Source organism: Vipera berus, assembly GCF_964194415.1.
Source record: "Vipera berus genome assembly, chromosome: 2".
Classification (NCBI taxonomy): Eukaryota; Metazoa; Chordata; class Lepidosauria; order Squamata; family Viperidae; genus Vipera; species Vipera berus.
The window spans coordinates 129,104,594-129,129,813 of NC_138203.1; the positions used below are offsets into that span (position 1 = coordinate 129,104,594).

Sequence of the window (25,220 nt, forward strand, 5' to 3'; positions counted from 1 at the left end):
TTCCGCCATTTTACGACTTTTCTTGACACAGTTGTTAAGTGATTCACTGCAGTTGTTAAGTTAGTTTTGTTAAGTGAATCTGGCTTCCCCATTGACTTTGAAGGTCAGAAGGTCGCAAAAGGTGATCACATGACCTTGGGACACTGCAATCATCATACATGTGAGTCAATTGCCAAGCATCTGATTTTGGACCACATGACCATGGGGATGCTGCAACGGTCATAAGTGTAAAAAATGGTCATAGGTCACTTTTTTTAGTGCCATGGTAACTTTGAACGGTCACTAAGTGAACTGTTGTAAGTTGAGGATCTACCTGTGTAGCAATAATCAGAAGACCTGGTTTCCTTACTGCATTTTATAGCGTGTCAGCCCTTTAGCCCAACTAAGTTAATGTTGTCTCCTTGGACTCCTACTTTTGTTAGCTGAGATCTTTTAACTGGAGATGCTAATTATTGAATTATTGTCTTCCAGTTAAGTTATAGATTCTCTTTTCAAGGGCTAGGTGTGGGGCCAGAAGGTAAACAGAGAAAGCAGTGAAGCTCTTAGAGGTGAGGTATTGGTGCCTTGGTGGAGCCTTGGTGGAGCAGTGGGCTAATGCCTCCTTAAGTAACACCAGCTGCCTGCAATTAGTGCAGGTTCGCATCCCACCAGGCTCAAGGTTGACTCAGCCTTCCATCCTTCCGAGGTAGGTAAAATGAGGACCCAGATTGTTGGGGGCAATTAAGCTGACTTTGTAATAATGCCGCTTGGGGTGTGTGTGACAGCCCTAATAAGCAGGCATATACATAGAATGAAGGCTACTGCTAAGTTTGTAAGCCGCCCTGAGTCTTCGGAGAAGGGCGGGATATAAATGGAATTAAAATAAATAAAATAAATTATCTGCTGTTGGCAGAACAAATGCCAAAAGGCAAGGACAGCTTGATCCTTGTGCATTTCTGACTTGGTAGCAAGCCAGATTTGGCTACAAGTCTGTGCATAGCGATTCTTACTAATCTGCTTGGCAACAAAAAATGTATCTCTCTACCTCTTGAGAACAGTGCTGAATCAGTCAGTGGTCCAGAGTTCAGTTTCCAACATCTTCTGCCACAAAACAGGACAGACTGGTCCCCTTCGGGCCAAGTCCCACCACCCACACCTGGACATCTTTCACCTGTTGTCCAATGGAAATGCGGCCTTTTCACAACGTGGCAGCAAAAAGATAACTCCAGCTTTCAAAGTTTCAGATCCTGCAACTTTTTTTTTTAAAGCCAACATTTGCAGCTGCGATGGGTCAGTCAGAATTTGTTCAGTTGCCCGATGTTAAGGTAAGGAGAGAAAACGGGGGAAGGAACCCTACGCGTATTTATTTTTCATTCAATGTTTATATGGAACATGTTAGTTTGATTTCTTTGGGACGAAGTTACGCTCAACAGCAATTTTCTCTTTATGGTCTGTTGCTAGAACTGCATTGGAAAGTATCCCCTCATCAGGAGGATATGTTTCACACAACTCAGCAATAGCTATTCATTATCCAGGTTTATTTGAGCAATGTAATAATAATAATAATAATAATAATAATAATAATAATAATAATAATAATAATAATAATAATAATAATAATAATAATAATAATAATAATAATAAGAAGAAGAAGAAGAAGAAGAAGAAGAAGAAGAAGAAGTTGGAAGGGACCTTGGAGGTCATCTAGTCCAACCCCCTGCTCAGGCAGGAAACCCTATACCATTTTCAGACAAATGGCTGTCCAGTCTCTTCTTAAAAACTTCCAGTGTTGGAGCATTCACCACTTCTGGAGGCAGGTTGTTCCACTGGTTAGTTGTTCTAACTGTCAGGAAATTTCTCCTTAGTTCTAGGTTGCTTCTATCCTTGACTAGTTTCCATCCATTGCTTCTTGTCCTGCTCTCAGGTGCTCTGGAGAACAGCCTGGCCCCTGAGATATTGGATCACTGCTATCATGTCACCCCTCACCCTTCTCTTCATACACATACCCAATTCCAGCAACCGTTCCCTGTATGTTTTAGCCTCCAGTCCCCCAATCATCTTTGTTGCTCTTCTCTGTACTCTTTCTAGAGTCTTGACATCTTTTTTACATTGTGGTGACCAAAACTGGATGCAGTATTCCAGGTGTGGCCTTACCAAGGCATTGTAAAGTGGTATTAGTACTTCACGTGATCTTGATTCTATCCCTCTGTTAATGCAGCCTAGCACTGTGTTGGCTTTTTTGGCAGCTGCAGCACACTGCTGGCTCATATTGAAGTGATTGTCTACTAGGACTCCAAGATCCCTCTCACAGTTACTACTATCGAGCAAGGTACCACCTATACTATACCTGTGCATTTGGTTTTTCCTGCCTAAATGTAGAACCTTACTTTTTTCACCATTGAATTTCATTTTGTTAGATAGCGCCCAGTGTTCGAGTCTGTCCAGATCCCCCTGTATCTTAAGCCTATCTTCTGGAGTATTGGCTATTCCTGCCAGCTTGTATTTTCCCTTTTCTCCCGTTTGTTTGATTGTGGCTCTTCAGGAGCAGAGGGAGCCAAGTATCCTTAAGTACTGTCATATTAGACTCCTTGCTCTGCCCGGAAGACTGCAGTTATTAAGATGATCCTTCCTCATGTGTGATTAAAATAAAACCTCTCCAGAGTGAAGCGACAGGGTGAGTTTTGCAGAAGTGAAATGTTGCTTAGCGGTCTGCTGTGGTGACTAAGGTGTTGGATGACATTTAGGGAGACTTGGCTTCAGGTCTCCATTCTGCTACGAAATTGGTTAGGTGACCTTGTGCCAGTAGTTCTCAAAGACATAGCCAGATTGTGATAGTGTAGCTAGGTTTGGGAGAAGGAAGCATGGATTTCCATTTCCAGGAAGAAAAAAAGTAGGAGATGAAACTAAGTAAAATAAATATATAATAAGTAGGGAACAAGATAAGAGGGAAGCAATTCTAGATTTATTTAGCTTAAATAGCCATGGGTATGTGTATGTATACACATACAGAGACACATATGCACATACACAAAATGTACCGAAAGTCAGTCCCAATATGTTTCCTTAGTTATTTCTTCTTTTTCAGAGAAAATCTTACTTAGTACTGTGTTTAGGAATGTTCAAAGGTTATGTCTCAAACAAGTAAGGACTTATTTTTTAAAAAACAACATCATTTAATGTTATTTTTATAACAAATTATTTATGGCTCCTGGCTTTTAGTATACCTTTTGTGTATATGTGTATGTGTGCATGTTCATCTGCATCTGTGTGTGGGTGTGTGCATGCGCACACACATATATACACACACACAGAATGCACCTTTGAGTTTTCTTGGCAAGGTCATTTGGAAGCAGGAATTGCCTGCTTCCTAGGGCTGATATGACTAGCCCAAGGTCATCCAGCTTATTTTGTGCCTAAAGCAGGACTAGAACTCATGGTTTCCTGGTTTCTAGCCTGGTGTATGAATTTGGGTATAAAAAAATTCTTAGTCCGCCCTCCCCACTCTGTACTGATTGAGTGACAGTGGACTCTGCCTTCGCTGAATATGATACAGATATAGTTTGAATAGGACAGTGATGGCGAACCTTTTAGAGACCGAGTGCCCAAAAAACGGCCCCACCCCCAAACTGGCTCCTGCTCTGCCCCCCGTCCCACCCACTCTGCCCCCACCCACCCTGCCCCCACTCCGCTCCATTCTGGGCCCACCTGCCATGCCAACACTCCGCCCTCGCCCACCCGCTGGGCCACTCACCGCCTGCACGACCAGCCACAGATCTCCCAGATGACCCAGCAGTGCCATGGTGACCACGCCCTCTGCCTGCACCCCGTAGGATCAACTGCGCGCAATGGGGCACGAGGGCGGAGTCTTGTCCCCGCTGCCTGGCTGCCATGTCCTTGGCTGCTCTGCTCTGCGTGGGCCATGCCCGGGCACAACTCTGTCTTTTGGGGAAGAGTGGGCCGCAGGGGGAGGCGGGGCTGGGGCGATGCGTGTGTGCCCACAGAGAGGGCTCTGAGTGCTGCCTCTGGCATGTGTGCCATAGTTTTGCCACCACTGGAATAGGAGAATGGCTATCTCAGGATGAGAGACAGTTCTGTAGCACACTTGCCCGAACAGAACTGCAATAAGATGTTCTCTGTGTTTGGTTTATTCCCCAAATGTGATTAGTAGAAGTGGTTTAATTAATCTAACAGAATTCAACCTTTTTTCTTTTTATTTCTATTTTTCATTTTGAATTGTGAATGCCAATTTTTAATTAAGTACACTTTTAATCAAAGAGCAGCTAGTTTATATTACAAGTAAGCCTAGCTGGATTAGAACATCTATTTCAGGGGTGTCAAACTCAATATCATTGAGGGCCGCATCAACATTGCAGTTGCCCTCAAGGGGCCGGGTGGGTATGGCCAGGGTGGGCGTGGCCTACTGGGTGGGCGTGGGTAGAGTGTGTATGGCCTACTGGGTGGGCGTGGCCAGCTCTACATCGTTCGCATCAAGGGTGCCTATATGGGGGACTGGGCAGGAGTGGGACAGATCTGAGGGTCTCTGGCAGAAGGAGGATCTCTGGGCTGGGGCCAAGGCAATGGGGGCCGTTCCCTCACTGTTTCCAGGATGGCTTCGCGGGCCGCATGAAACCACTTCGCGGGCCGGATCTGGCCCCCGGGCCTTGTGTATGACATGTCTGATCTATTTGGTCAATACATTATTAATTCTAAGGATCAGCAGCTGAAAGGGTAAATTTGATATATTTGGAGGGGTTGCTTGCTAATCTAGCCCAGAAAGAGCTTTTTGTGTGTGTGATAAGAGAATTTGATGACCAATTTAATGAACCAATGAAAGGTTGTGGTTAAACAGTATCCAGCACATAGTGTTTCATGAGAGAGAGAGAGAGAGAGAGAGAAGGAGAGAGGAAAACATACAGAAAATCCAACCCAATATGCTCAGGAATTGCCAATGACTGAAAGCAGACTGAGAAAGAAGAACTGAGGGGAGGGAGATTGTGTGTTTTGCTTGACTATGTTGAAAGAAAAATCTTCATCAGGGTCCAGTCCAAGCTGGGAATTAACTATATGGAGACTGCTTTAGGAAGAAGGTTGTAGTTTATTGAAGAGGAGAGCCAGATAGAAAGATGGCTCTGGAAAAACTGATCACATGTAGTAGGGAGTGGGATTTTATACCTTCTTGGGCTTTTGTTTGGAGTTGTTCCTGTGGCATGAACTTTGACCTTAGTCTGAGTGTGCCTTTCTGGTATTCTGACGGTGGTGATTTAATCCTATTACGTCCCAAAGGTCATATCCTGCTTTCCTGTGGCTGTGGCTGATTAGTGTCGGATTTTTTTGGTGTAAGGGACTGTTGATTCTAGAGATCTTTGTCTTTCTAATCCCAGCTTCCTGGCTCCAATCTTTCTGATAAGATTATCACATCTGGATTTCTGCAGACCTGGTTTCAGTTTGGGGCAGAGAGACTTGTGGGGGGTTGGTTTCTGCCTTTAAAATCCTTTGGGGAAATATATTCTGCCTTTTTAATATTTCCCAAAACATTTCTTTCTCTGGATTCTTCCCACAACTACTTTCTTACAGTCTAGCTGACTGTGCTGAGCAAGATCTGTTTAACTGTGATTTAGCTATGATTCATGCAATGGTTTAGTAATCTCAGCGGCACGGTTCATTTGGCAGAGTAAGCCAAAAGCAAATGAATCCCATTATGGTATATTAAACGTAGATGGTTGGTTGAAATCTCAGGCAAGAATAAGCCAGATACCTAGTCCATCTTCTAGCAACCCCCTCCCCTTATTTGTCATAGAAGGAGAATTGGATCCACATTAGCCAGGAGCTGGCTTCTCCTGCAGCCCAGATATTGCCCTCTGTGTTTTAATCTCAGCATGCCTGTCCTTGAAGGAGATAATCTACTGGAAATTTAGGACCTTCCGGACTTCAACTGGCAGCTAGACTGACTGGTATCAAATGGAAAAATCACTTACATTTTCAGTATTATCTTTGAGTACAGAAGGTGGCACCTGGCCCTTGGTACAAATGCCATCTAGCCATGCCCTTCTCAGCTGATGTAATTGCACTGAGAGGTTGCAGACGAGGCAGATTTTCTTTCTAAACCAAGGCTTGCAAAATAAAAATGATGGGAATGGCTGTCTTTCTTGGAACGGCCTTTCCTTTTCTTTAAGCCTGACCCACAGAGTAGGCGATAGGATTTAACCCTCATTTCTTTGGGTGGGTTTTTTCTGCACTCATCCTGTCAGAAATAAAAAAAGAAAAAGGAACCAGTAGTTTACGTGGTTAATATAATGTTTGATCCATGATTCTAGTGCTTGAGTGATTTCAAAAGAATGAGATCCTTTCCCCCCCGCCCCCACCTCTCTGAACCCCAGTCTTGGGTTGCTTAAAAGCAGGCTTGCGTGGTGGCTCAGTGGGTTAGGACGCTGAGCTTGTCGATCAGAAGGTCGGCAGTTTGGCGGGTTGAATCCCGAGTGCCGCCTAACAGAGTGAGCGCCTGTTACTCGTCCCAGCTTCTGCCAACCTAGCAGCTCGAAAGCACGTAAAAATGCAAGTAGAAAAATAAGGACCACTACAGTGGGAAGGTAACAGCGTTCCGTGCGCCTTTGGCGTCTAGTCATGCCGGCCACATGACCACGGAGACGTCCTCGGACAAGCGCTGGCTCTTCGGCTTTGAAACGGAGATGAGCACCGGCCCCTAGAGTCGGAAACGACTAGCACGCATGTGCGGGGGAACCTTTACCTTTACCTTACTTATGGCATAGTGGAGGGAGAGATCCCTGGCTACAGGAAGGGATAAAGTGGCGTCCATTCCCCCCCTCTGTTCTTTGCATTCCTTGCAACTTCCCTTAAGGCTGTGACACTTGATCAGTCAAGAAATCAGAAGGTGCCAGCTAGCATTTTCTTACTAGCAAATGATATTAAAAGGCATAAACATTGGTGAACTGCTGCTCACTTCATCAGTTGCATCCGGTGGAATTGCAGCTCATGAGAAGGTCTACCAGACTCCTAATTTCCCCCCCCCCACCATAAACTGACTTGGCTGTTCTCTTGCAATGTCTGACCAGTCAAGGTAAACGAAAAGGCACAGTGACCAACCTACTGGTTTTGGGTTTGTGTTTTTCCCCCCTTCCTGCATGGCTTCTGGGCATAAACATGTCCCATTTTGGCTTATTGGCAAAGGGAAAGGAGACATGAAGAGGCGTGTGCAGAATTGGGGCATGCCAGGTTGGCCTCAGCCAGCAGACAGTTTGCCTATGAGTTGCCGCTTCTGCTTGGAGCCCAGCCCAGGCTGGAGGCACTGTTGCTCACTCCACAGCAGCTGGCAGCCCTTGTGATGTTTGTCATGTAAACAGGTTAAGAGGCGGGTGCTGTTTGTACTCCCCAGTGAGGGAAATGAGCAGCCCTGACGAGCTGGCAGGACACCTTGGGAGGGAAGGGAGAAAGTGTTCTCCTGGGAGGACATTTCTTAGAATCCATAAAAAAACAACACATTAGTGGTGGCCTATCGCTTCCTGAAATCTCCAAGATCAAGAAAGAAAGGGACAAAGGGGGCCTTTACGTCAAGCCTGGGCTGGCATTCTCAGGGCTGAGACTCATGTTCGATGTTTGGCTCAGATTAAGAAGCGAGAAATAAAAATAAAGAGAATTTTCCATCACCCTTGAGGAGATAGCAGATGCAAATGGGGCTGCGTGGGCTTCCTAAATCTGCCTTGGGGTGTTCTGCCACCTCTGCTTGACTCTCTTGCTATCATTAACAGAATAACAGAGCCGGAAGGGACCTGGAGGCCTTCTAGTCTGACCCCCTGCAACAACGAGAAAGCCAAATCTTTCTTGCTTCAAGGAGAGTTTTGGAAGACAGGATAGAGTCGCTTGATAGTGAGATGGGCAGCATATAAAATTTAATCAAGAAACAAATTCAATCAAAGTATACTCATGTCAGCCCTTACCATTCCTCTTCTGGGCTGATTAAATCGTGCATACAAACCAACACTCTTTCAGCCTTCTTTCACTGACGTATGTTTCATAACAGTGGTACGGCATCATTTTTTATGGCATAAGAAGAAGGTCTCTCTTAAGCTAGGTTCAGCCTGTGGTTTTACAAACTCTTTGGTTTTTCTTGCCAGTGTTTAGGAAGTGGCTTGCCATGAAGTTCTTGCAGGCTTTTTTTTAAAAAAAATACTTTTGAAGTTAGCATACAATCCTCTGTTTCCTGTTGATCTTCCCTCCAAATACACTACAGTGTAAGCCAGATGAGATCCCGCTTAACTTTTTTTGAAATTAGTCAAATTTGGCCTCATGCTGACACCTGCATGATTTTCACTAACATGTAAAAACCTCTCCGATGGTATGTCTTGGGTGGATGATAACCCTGGGAAGGTCACAAATTTTTCCTGAAGTATATATGAATCAGGTAAATGTATGTGATTATTATGCTTTCAGGAGAAGAGGGGGTTGTCTAAACCTGTGTATGTTGCATGCCCCCAGTTTTTTTTTACTTAGTTAAATGCACTTAACAGATTATTTGTAAGCATCTTTATTTATTTAATCTATGCGTATTTGCATATTAATTAAACAATGGTTCTGAAGAACGTGTTTATGGATTACGTATGATATGCCAATGCATGTGACAGCAAGCACTACTTTGAGAAGAATATTTCTATGTGGGTGAAAGCTGCTTAAAATCCTCAAGGGAGAAGAATGTTGTTTTAAAAGAACTCTAAATTAAAGCAGTGCAGCCTAAGTAGCAATGAGCATTTCATCTAATTGTAAATAACATTGTTCACAAAATGTTTTGTGACAACATTTTATCAACAGACCTGAGCAGGAGGAAGAGACAAGGAAGAAAGGTAAAACAAAGCATCCTGAGAGGTTGGGTGGTCAGCTGTAGGTATGAAAAAGGTTACAGGACACGGCCACTGTCATAAGTATGAGTCAATGTGCCAAGCGTCTGAATTTTGATCACGTGATCATAGGGATGCTCAAACAGTTGTTAAGTGTGAAAATGGGTAATAAGTCACTTTTCTCAGTGCTGTTGTAACTTTGAACGGTCACTAAACAAACTGTAGTAAGTCGAGGACTGCCTGTATGGAATAAGGTAGCCAATTTCCAGTGAACAAATGAACAGTGAACTAAGGAGAAACTTCCTGACAGTTAGAACAATTAACCAGTGGAACAACCTGCCTCCAGAAGCCCTGAATGCTCCAACACTGGAGGTTTTTAAGAAGAGACTGGACAACCATTTGTCCGAAATGGTATAGGGTTTCCTGCCTGAGCAGGGGGTTGGACTAGATGACCTCCAAGGTCCCTTCCAACTACTACTTCTTCTTCTTCTTCTTCTTCTTCTTCTTCTTCTTCTTCTTCTTCTTCTTCTTCTTCTTCTTCTTCTTCTTCTTCTTCTTCTTATTATTATTATTATTATTATTATTATTATTATTATTATTATTATTATTATTATTATTATTATTATTATTATTATTATTATTATGAGTTTGTCAATAGAGCCCCTAACAACTTTTTCCTCTAAATGAGTAGTGTGTATTAGCACACTGAGAGTCTGAGACGGGAGACTCACTATCTATACTACAAGAAATAAAAGTTTTCTGTTAATGGTGTTGAAGGAACAAATGATGAATAGACAAGAAATCTGTAGTCCTGACCTGAAATGTTCTTGATTAAGAAAAAGTCAGAGAATTGGAACTGAGTGTGGCCACCCTTCAGCAGATCAGCGCATATGCAGTTTTATCCCATCAAAGAAAAGAGATGGTACAAAACAGCTGACAAAGGGACAAATTCAGTGGATGAGTAGAGCAACTAAAAGCAAGATGCAATTAGAAGAAATTTTGTACCAAAGGAATTGAGAGACAGCTTTGAAATGCCCACGAAAGAAACAGGTTCTGAGCATTTATGGAGGGAAAAAAAAGACTCAATGCTCAATAGGAGACAGAGAACAATTGTGGCAGCTGATGGCCAGTGACCAAGAGGAGCCAAAACAAATGTATATTACCTCATGAATTGTGTTGTCTTCAAAGATTAGGGATTGTGGCTTTGAAAATTACGGGGTTTTTTGCCCCCGCTGATCCACTTAGGGGCAAATAATATTGCAAAGTATAGCTGCAGCTGTATCATTATGCACTCTGAAGAGATAGTAAGGAAGCTCAGTCAAGATGACATCAGGTAAAGGACACTCACTGTATGTAGAGAGTAGTTTGAGGAATGTGGGTGACTTGAAATAAGGATAATGAAAGAGGTGTGGTAAAAATAAAAATCTACAGAGGAAAGAAACAGGTTTTAATGGCCTTTGAAAGGCTAGAAGTTTGGAGTCCCTTTGATTCTTTTTCTTTGTCAGCTCTTTTGTAGTACTACCTTTCTCTGGTCTGATAAATCTTCATATATTTTAATCTGCTGAAGGGTGGACACATAACGTTCCTTATTTAATGACAACTTCCGAAATATAATGTTATCATATTTTATCTATATCTTAAATTTGTATTTTATTACTATTTCAACTTAAATTGTATTTTAATTCCATTTTAAATTGTATTTTATCAAATTCCATTTTGGATTGCTTTTATCAAGTTTTGGTGATGGTTTGTTGCTGGAACTTTGTACTTTGATATGGCCCAAGGGCTAATCAATAAAGTTGTTGTTGTTGACAACTTATTTAACAATTATTCAAACTTAACCATGGCACTGATTGATTGGTACTTATAGCAGGGACAGTGTCCTTGCAGTCACGTGATTATGACCTGCGTGCTTGGTGTCCAGTTTGTAGTTACGATATTGTAATGTAGCATCTCGTGGTCAGGTGATCTGAATTCGGACCTTTCCTGCTGGTTTTACTCAACAGGGAAGCTGGCAGAAAATTGGAAGTGATGGTCAGGGAGGTCCTTGCTTAATGACTCCGTGCAGTTCTCGCTTAATGATGGCAACCAGGACTGCCATCACTAAGTAGTGTGGCCACATGGTTTTTCAACTTACGATGGCATTGCTTGACAATGGAGTTCCCAGTCCCAATTACTATTGGTAAGTGAAGACTATCTCTACTAGTGGGTAATGTTGGATTGGATGGAGTTCAGTGGAGAAAGAGAGGGGAGTACTGAATCTGATTACGTTTAAAAGAGCCTTGGTGGAGCAGTGGGCTAATGCCTCCTTAAGTAACACCAGCTGCCTGCAATTAGTGCAGGTTCGCATCCCACCAGGCTCAAGGTTGACTCAGCCTTCCATCCTTCCGAGGTAGGTAAAATGAGGACCCAGATTGTTGGGGGCAATTAAGCTGACTTTGTAATAATGCCGCTTGGGGGGGGAAGCCCTAATAAGCAGGCATATACATAGAATGAAGGCTACTGCTAAGCTTGTAAAGCCGCCCTGAGTCTTCGGAGAAGGGCGGGATATAAATGGAATTAAAATAAATAAAAAATAAAAATAAAACACGATGACTGGGAGTTGAAGTTAAGTTGAAGTCTGGGAATTGAAGTCCACAAGTCAAAGTTGGGCGCCTCAGCTTAAAGGAAAATAAGAAATGTTGCTCTGCCAAGGTGGAAAGGATGAAGCTCTGGTTTTCAGAAGGGAGTAACAGTGGAGGCCGAGGGCTTCTTGTGAGGTGGCTGCAAGGGGCTGAAGAGAGAATGTGTCACTTAATTTTTAGTGTTGGGTCTTGGAAGGAAGATGCAACCAGGCCTCCCAACCTTTTAGCCTTTGAAAGCCATTGAGACTTGGCTTTTTTACTGAGGCACTGGGATAGGACTGTATAGGTAGATACAGGGAGTCCTTGACATTTGACCACAGTTGGGGCCAGAATTTCCATTCTTAAGCAAGACAGTTATGTGAGTTATGGCCAATTTTATGATTTTTTTTGTTTTTTGCCATGGTGGTTAAGTGAATCACTGCCATTTTTAAGTAAATCATCTGGCCAAGTGTGGTTATCAGCCGGGTATGACAAGGTGCTTTCTGCTCCAAAGTACCACAGTAGCATATCTGCTACTTTGCTTTCTTGACAATGTTTAATAATAGCTTGCTGAAGAAGATGCCCTGACTGAGCTCACATAAAAGGCACCTTACCACTTTCTACAGAGGGACGATCGAGAGCATCCTGTCATACATCATTACAGTCCAGTTTGGAAGCATCACCGCTTCAGACAGGAAGGCGGTGCAGAGAGTGCTGAGGATGGCAGAAAAGATTATTGGCAGTTCCCTCCCTTCCATCCAGGGCGTAGCATATAAGCGTTGCTTGAGCAGGGTCTGCAAGATTGTCTGGGACACTACACGTCCTCTTCACAACCTGTTTTCCTTGTTGCCTTCTGGGAGGAGGCTTCGTGGTATCTGAAGCAGAATGTCCAGATTCACAGTTTTGTTCCATACAGTATTAAACTTGTGGACTCTAAAGCTTCCTCCTTCCATTATTTATTTATTTATTTATTTATTAAATTTTTATACCACCCTTCTCCTGAAGGACTCAGGGCGGTGTACATTATGTATTCAAGATGGACAGTGATTAATATTTATATGTTATTTAGGTTGTAGGTTTATACATGTTGTATATGGCATGTTTAAAGATGTGTTATGCATGTGTACACTTTTGAGAGCAAGCAACAATTTCATTTTTAATGTGCGCCGGTGTGCCCACAGTAAAAAAATGACAATAAAGGTTACCTATAAAGGTTAGCTATCTTATAGTATGATATGTTAACCCAGCTGCTGCTTGCTGTCGTTAAATTCAAATCACACGGTGCCTTCCCATGCATTTTTATTTTGAAATAAGTTACTACACATTGTGTTCAATGGATTTTATTCCACGGTAACTGTGTTTTGCCTTATCTCCAATTTCACTTTTGTGTTTTGCCAGATGTTAATCCGAACTTCCACTGTCCTTTCTCTTTCTTCTGTTTTGAATATAAACTGGCCATCTGCGCCAGGAAAATGCTAGTCTTTCATGTCCATGTTGCAAGCTGATTAGTATCTGAAGCAGCTACCGAAAAGAATGTGAGGAACACAAGTTGTGTTTATTGAAATGTTTTCGTGGGTTCTTGTTATAGTACTCAGCATTCCAGTGCATTCCAGCCAAGCCACTCTGCTGCTAGCTGAAGTGTCAAAAGGAGTAACTCTTGTAGTTTGCTGCCTGCTTGCTATGTCATTTAATTACTTCTCTTTATGCACAGCTGGCCCAAGAGGGGGCTGAGAGGAAAAAAAAATCAAAATGCCATTCCTTCCCATTCTGCTGTCCATAAAAAACACTGTTTGAGTTAGTCACTTCATCATTATTTTGCTGTAAAAAGACTGGCCTGTTGGAAGAAGTAATGTCTGTTTTCCTCTCTCTCTCTCTCTCTCTCTCTCTCTCTCTCTCTCTCTCTCTCTCTCTCTCTCTCTCTCTCTCTCTCTCTCTCTCTCTCTCTGTGTGTGTGTGTGTGTGTGTGTGTGTGTTAATATGTATTGATTTGCATCTAAAAGTAAATGGGGCTTAATTTGGCATTTTTTTGATGCAAGTTTAATTCTGAAGGAAATGTTGCATCTATAAATGGGGTGATATTACATTAAATGATGTGTGAAAGGATTGGTCACATCAGGAACTACACATTAAGCTTTCACATCTTTGTAGTAGTAATATTTTTCAGCCACAGCAGATTGTACTTCCTTGGTGTCCACAGGAAATCCTTGAAACAGGGATGGCATTTTCTTTGTGGTTTTATTTTCTATACACAGATGTAACACCATAACCTTGAGCAAATATACATTATGTGATCCTGAATGATTTTGTAATAATGTTCTTTCCTTCACTCCCTTATCTCCTAATAAGCATTTGTTGGTGACATCCTGATACTGTCATATTTCTGTTACTATATGTCAGCTTTGGAGAACCTGTACCCTTCCAGATGTTGCAGGATCCAATCTGGGTTGGTCACCGGGACCAGAGGTTTAGTCTTCTGAGTTTTTGGACTCATGCTGGAGTCCATCCTCAGGGAACTTCTCTCTAGCAGAGTGTGTGCTGAAACCTTTCCAGATGCTTTCAGAATGGGTCATGCTCAGTTAGAGCTGTTGAAAGCTGACATTAAGCAACATCTGTAGGGTCACCAAGTCACCACCCCTGAGTTATTGGCTAAGTATGTGAGTTTAAGAAGGGACTACAAAAACATGCACACCGTTTTTCCAGTTTATGCAACCAGAAATGAATGCAGTCTGATTTATCCACCAGCATGCCATTTGAAAAGGCTGTTGTAGCAATTGAGTGTCCACTCAGGCATTTATCTCTTACATTGTGGGTCTGCAAGGAGTACGGCTATAATATAATTCCATTCCTCAGCAATTGTTAATTGGGGAGAGAGGCATAGACTTTCTCTCACAATGACTTGCGTCGTCCTCAAACAAAATAATATATGCTTAACTGCTGCGGAAAGGTCTGAACTGAGGTTCTTCTTCCTTGGCGAGTCACAGAGTTGGAAACCAGTGTGAGTCACAATTAGTAAAAAAGGGTGTGGAAGGAAGGGAACAAGGAAAACTGATAAAAGTGTTCCGATTTTTATTTTTTATTTTTAGAGAGGAAGGATTTACATGTTTTTAAAAACATTCTATTATGCCGAAGCAGCCTATATAAATATTTCCATTTATCTTGGCTAAAGTGATGTTACCCTATCAGTAATCAACTGTCATTCTTATGATGCTCACATCTCTGTATTTTATTTGTTTTTCAATTGTGAAAAATGTGGAAGAGCAAAATCCTACCTGTTTTGTTCACTTCATATAGATGGCTAGCTAGATTAAGCCTATTTCCTATGAGAAAATGGTTTGCATTTATTCATGGTTCTCCTTAATGCAAAGAACATATATACTCCCATTGTCTGGGATTATCTGATTTTTTTAAAAACATGACTTCTCGCCTCAGACAAGTTTTTGTTTTACATTCCCTTTGATTCCATCTGCTTGTAAAGTCAGGCTTACACGCGTATTTAGGTACAACTATCTATGTATCTAGATAGGTTGATAAATGTTCATTTTCTTTTTTTTTTATTGAAAAGTTTTATCATACATTTTATCTTTGACAATCCCCCCTACCCCTCCCCTATCCCTCCCTCCTTACCCCTCCCCCCCTCCCCCCCCCCCCGACTTCCCAGAGCTAAGTACAAGGTATAAAAAACAAAGAAAGAATCATAAACAACCATATGCTAACAACCATAGACTCTAAAATCTATCACTCTCTAGCTCACATAGGATAACTACAAACACTATTAATATAGAATATATAAAAAAAACAGAAAAAAAAGAAAAAGGAAGACTTATTCAAATACTACATGAAACTTCTTAGTCCCATATTTGTTCTGGATATACTCAATCCATTCCTCTTAACAGTTTAAATGTTCATTTTCAGCTGCTTTGGCGTGAAAGACGATGTGCTCACTCTGAAAAAGCCGGAAGAATGATATTTCTACAGTAAATGCCAGTCTTTGGAATATTCCTTTCTTCCTTTTTTTAAAGTGCCATATTTGGCCACAGTATCATTTTATTCACATTAAAGCAGCCAAAGGAGGCAGAAGTTGAATTTTTTTTCTTTAAACCCTTTACGATTCCTGTTTTGTTATTCATTTAAACTGCATGTCATAGTAGAAAATAATTGAATTTTCTGGAGATCCAGAGCTAACTGGTCAAAAGTGCTGTGAGATTCTTTAAAACTGGTGTGTGCTTGTATGTATGCACACATGCTCCATAGGTAGATAGCTATAGTGAAAAATGAACCAGGGTTAGATTCTAAAATAAGACTTGCAACTGTACTAACATATACAGCAAGGGTCTTCAAACCTAGCCCTTTTATGACTTGTGGACTTCAACTCCCAGAATTCCTCAGCCAGCATGCCTGGCTGAGGAATTCTGGGAATTGAAGTGCACAAGTCATAAAAGGGCCAAGTTTGAAGACCCCTGATATACAGTATAACATAACAAAAATAAATCTCACCCTGGGTTTCTTGGTCATTTCCTTTGAATGGAGGATACTATTTGTGTTACCCTGGACTTAACAAATGTAAGAGATAGTTCCTTCCTGGCTTTGTAAAATGACTATGGAAATGTCCTTCATTTTTGTCTTGCTTTTTGTTTCTAGACTCCTCTTCCAGAGAGTGAATCAACTCTGGTGCCTGGGCACAACCTAAAGCAGGTAATAAACATGACATGTGTGCAAACAAAAAAATATCAGCTTATAACATAACAAAGCTCACTCAATTCCTTGCGGTCTAGCACCACCATTTTGTAGATATCCTCTACAGAAGTCGTCCATTCCAGGCAGTTTTGGCAGTTGTAATGCCAACATCTCCAGAAGATTCCAAGTTTGGGAAGGTGGACCTCTGTGATTCGCTGTAACACTGCACATAGTAACCAGCTCAGGCAGCAATGAATTTACTAGTGAAATTTGTTTCAGATCTGTATTCTGCTTTGAATTTGCAAATTTTGTGTTTGACCCATTCTTTCTGCCAACATATGCAGTCTAGGTAAACTATTCTAATTATTATAATAAGTTGGCGCTTATAGAGCACTTGTGATCACAGGAAAGTATTCAACTTTCATATGTTTATTAATAAAGGTATTGATTCATACTATAGGAGCTGGAGGCGTCTCATGTGCCTTACTGATCCTATTGACCACAAGAATGTAACATTTACATTTAGGGAGCCTTGTTGTTAATTTTTGATTGGTGTTTTTGTTGTGAACATACAAGATTGTGTTAATTCAGGCTGCACATTTTTTGGATTCAAATTCAGAACAGGCATTTCAAAACATGGGAACACCCACATACCATCTGTTTGCATCTCCTGAAAACCTGCTTAAATCTTACATCAGAGTTTTTCTAAAAAAAATAATCATTGCTCAGATGTATTTGTTTACAACTCTTAATTTAAGTAGTTTTTCAGGAGATGCCAATAAATGCATTTGCAGTCGGATCAGTTTAAAGAACATCTGTTTTTACAGGAATTATCTTTTTGAAGCAACCTAGTTTTAAAAATATTTTATCACCCACATACTTCTAAGTTACTTATAAATGAATCTGCAAGACACCAGATATGAGACTACAGATAGTCCTTGACTTAGGACCACAATACTGATGGAAATTTCTGTCATAGGTTGTTGCAGTTATAAGTTGAGTCATACCAAGTTTTACAACAATATTTATGGGAATTATTAAGCAAATCGCTGCGGTCGCTAAGTGGACCGCATGATCATTAAGCAAATCCAGCTGCCGTCATGGGTATTTTTGCCACTTTTTGCCAGAAATTGCCAATTAGTCATTAAACGCAAGCTAATAGCCACGCACCCAAATTGCAATCACTTACTGTGGGAGTGTTGTGAGGGTTGCAAATGTGAGTACAGGTCATAAGTCACTTTTTCCAAGGCTATTGTAACTTTGAACCATAATTAAACAAATGGTGGCAAGCCAAGGACCACCTATGTCAGGGGTAGGCAACCTTGGCTCTTTTATGACTCGTGGACTTCAACTCCCAGAATTCCTGAGCCAGGCTGGCTCAGGAATTCTGGGAGTTGAAATCCACGAGTCATAAATGAGCCAAGGTTTGCCTACCCCTGACCTATATCAATGATCATGATGGTTATGAAACACCATGTGAAGCAGAGGCAGTGTGAGTTGTAATACCATTTATTGGGTGATATGAATGGGAAGATGATACGTAGATAGGCCATCTCCATTGTGGGAGTAGAGTTCTAGAGCTTAAGCTTGCTTTTCTTTTTTTTTAAATTTTTTTTTAATTTTTACTGGTATAAAGATTGCTGTTCTATATGTTCTATATAGTTCAATTGTTTCTGCTAATGCTTTGGCTAGAGATGACTTCTTAAAACATGGCCAGCAGCTCTGTCCTCCTGCCCCTCCCCCCCCGCCCCATGCCCAAATTAATATTCACTGATGGTGAGTATCTGGAAGATGATGAGATCAAGTGCAGTAGCTTCTTTTACATTTTATTTTGCAGGCTTCCTCCAACAAAATTCAGCGGGCAGGAAGGCTCCTCTGTGCACACTTAGTAGTCATGTATCCAGATTTAATACGCGATCATAAGCATCACCTCCGACTTCACAGGTACGTATGAATGTGGGCCCCTGGGCCAAGGAATTAAAAGCAACTTTTGCTATGTGTGAGCTTCTGTTCCCCCCTCCTCCAAGGTAGAGGGGGAGGGGGGGAATAGGTACAGGTAGATGACACTGCCATTTCCCCTAAAGTATTATGAGTGCCGTCACAAGTAAAACATCCAGGGATGCGCTACATGAGAATAACGAGGCTTCTGAGTGTAGATTTGCACGAGTCTAGAACTCTTTCCTTGACAGTATTAAGTTTCCATTGAATGAATTGTTCTAGAAGAAAAACCTTGCAGAATCTCACACAATAATTGTTGTTTCAGCAATCATTAAGAAGCCACATGAATGAATGAATATCTCTCTATCTCTATCTCTATCATCTCTATCTCTATCTCTATCTCTATCTCTATCTCTATCTCTATGGGCATTTATTTGCATTCATTTTTACCTGTACATATAGATTTGCGTTTTCATATGGATATGTATGTATGAAAGTGCTTTTATATTACCTGCTCTCTGATGTTCTCGTGTGGATGTCAGGTAAAAAACCCTGAAGTGATTTGATTTCCATTGATTAGAGCAGGGGTCCCTGTAGACCAGTACCGGGCCACAGCATGCCAGCAAGCAGTCCACACAAACAAGCAAAGCCCCATCCATGGGATGCAGGCAGCACACAAAACCACACACTCTCCTGTCCGTGGGAAAAACTTTCTCCATGGAACTGGTCCCTGGTGCCCCAAAGGTTGGGGACGTCTGGATTAGAGTTCCCTTGATCAGAGATGAAATGAAATTAGAATTTTATGTTTTTAAGATACCTAACTTGTTGGACTTTTTGGGAATGTGAGGTAAGGTGTTGCCTGCAGAATTCTGGGAGTTGAAGTCCAGGCATCTTAAAAATCTCAAGGTTGAGAAACCCTGAAATAATGTGACACACTTATGTTTTTATACTTCCATTCCTGGTAAAGCCAAATCTTTCTAATTATAAGATACTTGTTCTATAATGGATACTTCTAGGAAACCTATGGCTTAATGCAAGAAGTCTTGTCACTCCCCAGCATGCTGCCTTTGATCTGGTAGGTCACAAACTACAGCTTTTGGCAACTTATGGGAGCAAATTTCTCAGTCAAATGATGTCTGGAATTCTTCTATGGACCCTAACCAGGAAGTTTCAGTAACATACCCATTTTCTATCCTCAACAATGGAGGAAAGGAGACAGTAGCATCAGTAACAAACCATGTTGATCTCTTTAAAATGGAGGGATATGAAGCTATGTACAAACACAAGTATAACTCAGCTCTGAAGAACTCCCATGCTCAGAGAGCAAGATTTCTTTAATAAGGAGATCCCTGCATTTTCCAAACATTTGTTTAGTGGTCCATGATTGCAGAAAATGTGAGAAACATTGACCCGAAGCTTTATCAGAGAACAATACCACCTGGAATTTGAAGCATGCCCTCTTAGTTATCTTGATCTCAAAAGCACTTGGAAATCACTGTTGTTTTGTGTTTCTTTCAGGCAGTGTTGTTCAGGGAAGGAATTGGTAGATGCACTCCTTAGTGCAGGACTTTCACTGCAGACCCGCAGCCAGGCCCTTGGGCTTTGTCAAGTGTTGATGGATGAAGGAGTACTAGCTCATGGTAAGGGTCAATCTGTGTGAGAGAAAAAAATAGGGCAGTTCGCAAAATACTCTTATCTGCATTGTTTTTAGCTAAAGTTCTATTCTTTGGTTCTCTCAATGATTTTTTTAAAAAAACAATCTAATGATAATTGTTGGAAATGAAATATACTCACCCTTCATACCCAGGGTTTATTTTTAATCAGTGTTTGAGATTTAATTTTTTTTTGTTTATGCCCCCCAGCCTCAATGCAATTCCTAGTGTAATAAATTAAACAAACAAACAAGTGAATAACTTTTTTATAGGTAGTCCTCAACTTACGGCCACAAGCGAGCCCCAAATTTCTGCTTCTAAGTGAGACAGTTGTTAAGTGAAAATTTTGCCCCGTCTTACAACCTTTCTTGCCACAGTTGTTAAGTGAATCACTGCAGTTAATGTTAGTTACACGATTGTTAAGTGAATCTGGCTTCCCCATTGACTTGGCTTGTCGTAAGGTTGCAAAAAGGGATCACGTGACCCTGGGACACTGCAACCCTCATCAATGTGAGTCGGTTGCCGTGATGGTTGTAAGTGTGAAAAACAGTCATAGGTCACTTTTTTCAGTGCCATTGTAACTTTGAGCTGTCACTAAACAACTGTTGTAAGACGAGGACTGCCTTAATTGTGTTTTAAATTAATAAGAAAAAAAGAACAGAGATAGTGATAGTGATAGTGATGCATGCATTGTCGAAGAGGGGAAAAAAAGTACATAAAAAGGGCTGTAACAAAAAATTGAAAAAAATGCAACAAAAAGGAATATATATATTCGCGTCCCACCAGGCTCAAGGTTGACTCAGCCTTCCATCCTTCCCAGGTAGGTAAAATGAGGACCCAGATTGTTGGGGGCAATTAAGCTGACTTTGTAATAATGCCGCTTGGGGGTGTGTGTGAAAGCCCTAATAAGCAGGCATATACATAGAATGAAGGCTACTGCTAAGCTTGTAAGCTGCCCTGAGTCTTCGGAGGAGGGCGGGATATAAATGGAATTAAAATAAATAAATAAATAAATAAATAAATAAATAAATAAATAAATAAATAAATAAATAAATAAATAAATGAATGTCTTTTATAACCATAAACAGTTACAATTTTTTATTTTTGTTTCACAAACACAGTAACTTGATGTTAAGAAATAAAAGAACGTTGTCTGTAAATAAAACCAATTCATGCTCCAGTGTTATGTACTACTATGTATATCTCTCTGTGTTAACATCCCACGTCAAAAGGGTTCCCACACAGATATTAAAAAGCGTGGGTGAAAATGGGCATTTTTATCTGGTTTGTCCTGAATAGTGGAAAAGTAGGAGAAAACATGCCATTGACCTTTAGGTATAAGGAATTCATATACTGTCTTAATCCATTTTATGTATTCCAAAGGAAATCCAAGCCTACCCAATGCATCGAGTATGGACGTTTTATGCCTTCTTTCTTCCCTCCTTGGAGAAATTGGTCTGTTTGGTTTCTACTCTTTGTTTTCTCTAGCTAGGGAGGTGTTAGCTATATTTTTTGTAAAGCAAACAAATAACAAAGTATCTCTTGAGTGTGATCCAACAACACACGATGTACCAATTTTCCTGAAGCCAAGCAGGTGTAGTCCATCGGTTCCTGGGGTAGAAGACCGGCAGGATATCCTGGGTCTGCGATTTTTGAGTTCTGTGGAAGAAAGGCAGGTACAAAATGGAGTCAAATCTGTAAATGAGATCTCAGAGCACTGTTTTTCAACCATGGGGACTCTAAAAATGTGTGTGTGGGCTTCAACTCCCAGAATTCCACAGCCAGCATGCTTTTAAAGTCCCCAAGGTTGAAAAAAACACTTCCTCAGAATCTTTGCTTTTGTGAGAAATTATGTGATTGGTTGGTTGGTCTGTCAGTGAGGTCACAGAGCCAGTAAGCTATCTCACTGTGACATCAGTCTTTTCCCTACTGCGACTAAGTAATTAGTAAGGGATACTTGCTGGTCATCACCCAGCACTTAGTTTCCCCCCCCTCTCATCTGCCTGAAGGAAGCTTGCTTTGATCTTCTTTTGAGGTAGGCTTTGATTCCTCTACAATATATAAGAAGAGCATTCAGCTGTTTGAGCAGATCTTTCTCATCCCAGGCTTAAACGTTCTTTTGCCCACTGTTCCTTTAACACCCCCCTCCCCTGCCCAGTTCAGGTTAGATTTATAAATGGGGCTGTGTTGCCCAAATCTCCAGATCAAACATGTCTTCCTACCGTTGGTTTCCTGGAAACCATAATTTGATTCCCCTTCTCCATCCTGACTGCCAGTTCCAGAGATAAAGCAAAACTATGAAACATAGGCTTGTGGAGTAATTTGCATTTAAAAGAGAAAAGGTACCTTGGCAATCCCTTGAAGAAGTGGTCTCATTCATGCATCCACAACAATGTGCTCTCCCCTTATGGAAAAAAGAATATCCATAGGAAAGCAGCTGCCCTCAGCTTACTCTCTCTGTGTGCGTATGGGTTTGTATGTGTATGACTTTAACTACAGTAATAAAAATTAATATAAGCCAAATTCAGAAAGAAAAGGGAAAGTAAAGAGAGAAAAAAACTACAGTAAGAGAACAAAGAAAATAAAAAATATATATATAAAGACTTGACATCCAATCTTCTTCACAAGTATAAACAAATTTGAAAGCTCTTCACTCCATGTAAGGTTACAGACAGACATATCTTCTTCCCATAAGCCATTGCTTATCTATAAGCAAATCCATAAGACATCAACTTTTCAGCCCTGATGTCAGCAAAAAATAAATAAATCTGTAAAGGGTTGCCAAAATTTTACAAAACATCTTTTTTTTAACCTTGATTGATATTGCTTCCTTTTATTTCTGAAAATCATAATCTTTAGTGTTTTCAAGTATTGTGGGATTTTATCTCTCTTCAATTCTTCTTTGTCCCTTTGCAAGGGCTTCTTTGAAGCTTTAAAAATCCTCTTTGGTAAATCCAATAAAAAGACATTATTTAGATCATTGTCTTGGTTTATCATTTGCATTTTTAATTTTTAAAACTTCACCCAGCTTCTTTTGTACAGTATATCCAGTAAAGAGTCCCTATCTGTGTCATTCTCTTGTCCTGTCACTTTAAACACTTTCTCTATCTTGCAATCTGCACTTTTATTCAATATTTTAGATTCCACTATTGTTACAGTACATCAAGCAAATTTTTTCCCCACATCTGCCATTCCTTCATTTACAGCCTTTAAACCTAGTTTATCCATTGAAGCAGACAACATTACTGATACTATTGATATTGTGGCTACTAATTTCTGAGTCATTCTTCAATCTTCTTTAATATTTCAAATGTTATTAGTGTTTTATTTTGTAAATCCCAATCCTAATCAAAACCAAAAGCAAGGTTCCCCCCGCCCACTTTTGCCTGGAATTTTTAATCCTGTCTAGCATTCAGTTTAATTCACAAGGTCTCTAAAGACAAAATAATTCTGGTTCCTATGAAAAACTGTTTATTTTATATAGTTAGTTCTAAAATTTAGTAAAAGTTTTGGTATTCTGAATTTTTTGGATTCTTTAAATTGTTTATAACTTTCCTGGCTCAAAATCTTACTTAGCTTTTTGCTATTTATCTCATATTCTGTTAAGTTCTTAAACTTATGGTTAATTTTTCTTTTGTTCAGAAATGAAGATAAACTTACCATGTGGGTTTTTCAATCTGGTCGTTCAAAAGATATCTAATAGCCTTAAGATAATTAAGTAGGCAATCTCTGAATTTTATTAGAAGCGAGGTTAGCAAGTTCAGTGTCTTTTAAAAGGCTCTGCTATGGTTGTGAGCTTGATGATTGATGCCTTTGTATCCTGGCACTTAGACTCATGGCAGACCCCTGTCCTGCAGTCTCCTCACGAGCAGCTATCCAAAGCACATGTGAGTGATCTCCCATTCTCATCTTGTCTGAAGAGATTTGGAAAAACTAGTCTAGTCATTGGTACTTCAATCTTTTTTGTGGTAATCTTCTCTAGTCTCCCGGAGTCAGTGCTTTTTTTGTAAAAGAAAAAGGTGCCGGAACTCATACATGTCATACAACCCACCTTGCCTACCCTACAAGGTTCCATCCAAAAAAGGTGCCGGAACTCCGTTCTGAGCGTTCTATGAGAAAAAAGCCCTGCCCGGAGTCATATTTAGATCTCTATGCCTCCACTGGAAGTCCTTTCCACAGCTTTCCTTTCACTGTACTGCTGTAACAGAGCTGGTAGTGTTGCTGCTGTCTCAGAAAGCAACTCAGGTTCTTTTTGAATCTGAAATTGGTTTTTCCTAGGCTGGGGTGGCCTGGGAAAAGACAGTTCCATTTGTAGAACTCTCACACTGTGTATAATAACTGTTTTTTTTCTTTATTGATTTTGAAAGAGTTCATTGGCATTGCCAGAACACCCAACAGAAGGGTTTTAATTTGGCCCTATTTGTAGCTTTTTCTATTTCATGCCATGTATTTGTTATGTGTGGTACTGGACCCATCTTCTGGACCCAAGTCTTGATTAATGCCTCTTTTCTGGAGGGGGTGTTCCGCCTGCTTTGAGGGAGACAGTAGTTTGCACCTTCTTAAGAGGCCATCCTTGGATCCAATAATTATGACAGCTCTTGTGACTGCCGCAACCTTCCCTTTTCAAGAAAGGCTGGCAGGCCCAGGATTAAGTGGATTATCTGGACTCTTCAATTAGGGTTCAGGTTGGATTATGGTACTGAGATGGCATTGGTCACACTAACCGATGACTTCTGGAAGCCCATGACGGGAGTAGTAGTAGATCTGTCCTGGTCCTCCTTTTAATTCTTTATGGCTTTGATACCATTGACTGTGATGTCCTTCTGGAAATACTTTGAGGTGGTTCCCCTTCCTCGGGTACTGTTCCTTTCAGTATTGGTCATGATGGTGGAGAGATCGAACCCTAGTCCCCTCCTGTATTTGTGGTCTCAGAGTTCAAGTTTCTCACTGCTCCTTTTTAATATTTGTACGAAACTCCTGGATGTGGCTATTCAGTGGCATAGAGTGCATTTTTCTGGTGATACTCAAATGTGTATTTACATTCCAGCTGTTCAGATGTTGTTTCAGTGCTCGAAGGCTTGGAGGCTGTGACAATATTGGGGAGGGTGGGAGGAGAATTCAACCCTAGCAAGATGGGAATGGTTTCGGGTTTTTCACCTTCCTTGAACTGGTGAGGTGTCATTTCTGAGTTTCAATGTAGACTTCCCCACACACAGCTGGGAGTTCTCCTGGACTTGCAGCTTTTGCTTGAGAAGTAGGTGGGGACCTTTGGACAAATTAATCTTTTGTGCCAATTATACCCTTTCCTGGACTGGGGGCCCTGCTCTCTGTCATACTTCCCTTGGTTACTGCAGTAAAGTGTACTGATAAACTGGAAGAGCTTGGACCAGCGGCAGCCTGGGTTAGGAGTGGGTGGCCTGTAAGATGAAGCCAGTGCCATGTCCTGGGACACAGATAAATAGAGTTGTTCATGCTAGAATAAGGAGGCTGTGTGGATGAGTCTTAATTCTTTTCCTGGGCACTTTTGT

General features: G+C 41.0%; 1 protein-coding gene across 4 annotated transcripts in view; it reads left to right on the forward strand.

The window, feature by feature from the left end:
• Nucleotides 1-25,220, forward strand: part of RAPGEF3 (Rap guanine nucleotide exchange factor 3) — a 74,210-nt gene that overhangs the window by 9,367 nt on the left and 39,623 nt on the right. For all 4 annotated transcript variants that reach the window (XM_081317629.1, XM_081317631.1, XM_081317628.1 and 1 more), the window contains exons 3-5: nt 16,067-16,120; nt 17,940-18,046; nt 19,559-19,680. In XM_081317629.1, coding sequence (XP_081173755.1) covers nt 16,067-16,120; nt 17,940-18,046; nt 19,559-19,680 — 283 coding nt within the window. The remainder of the gene's footprint in view (nt 1-16,066; nt 16,121-17,939; nt 18,047-19,558; nt 19,681-25,220) is intronic.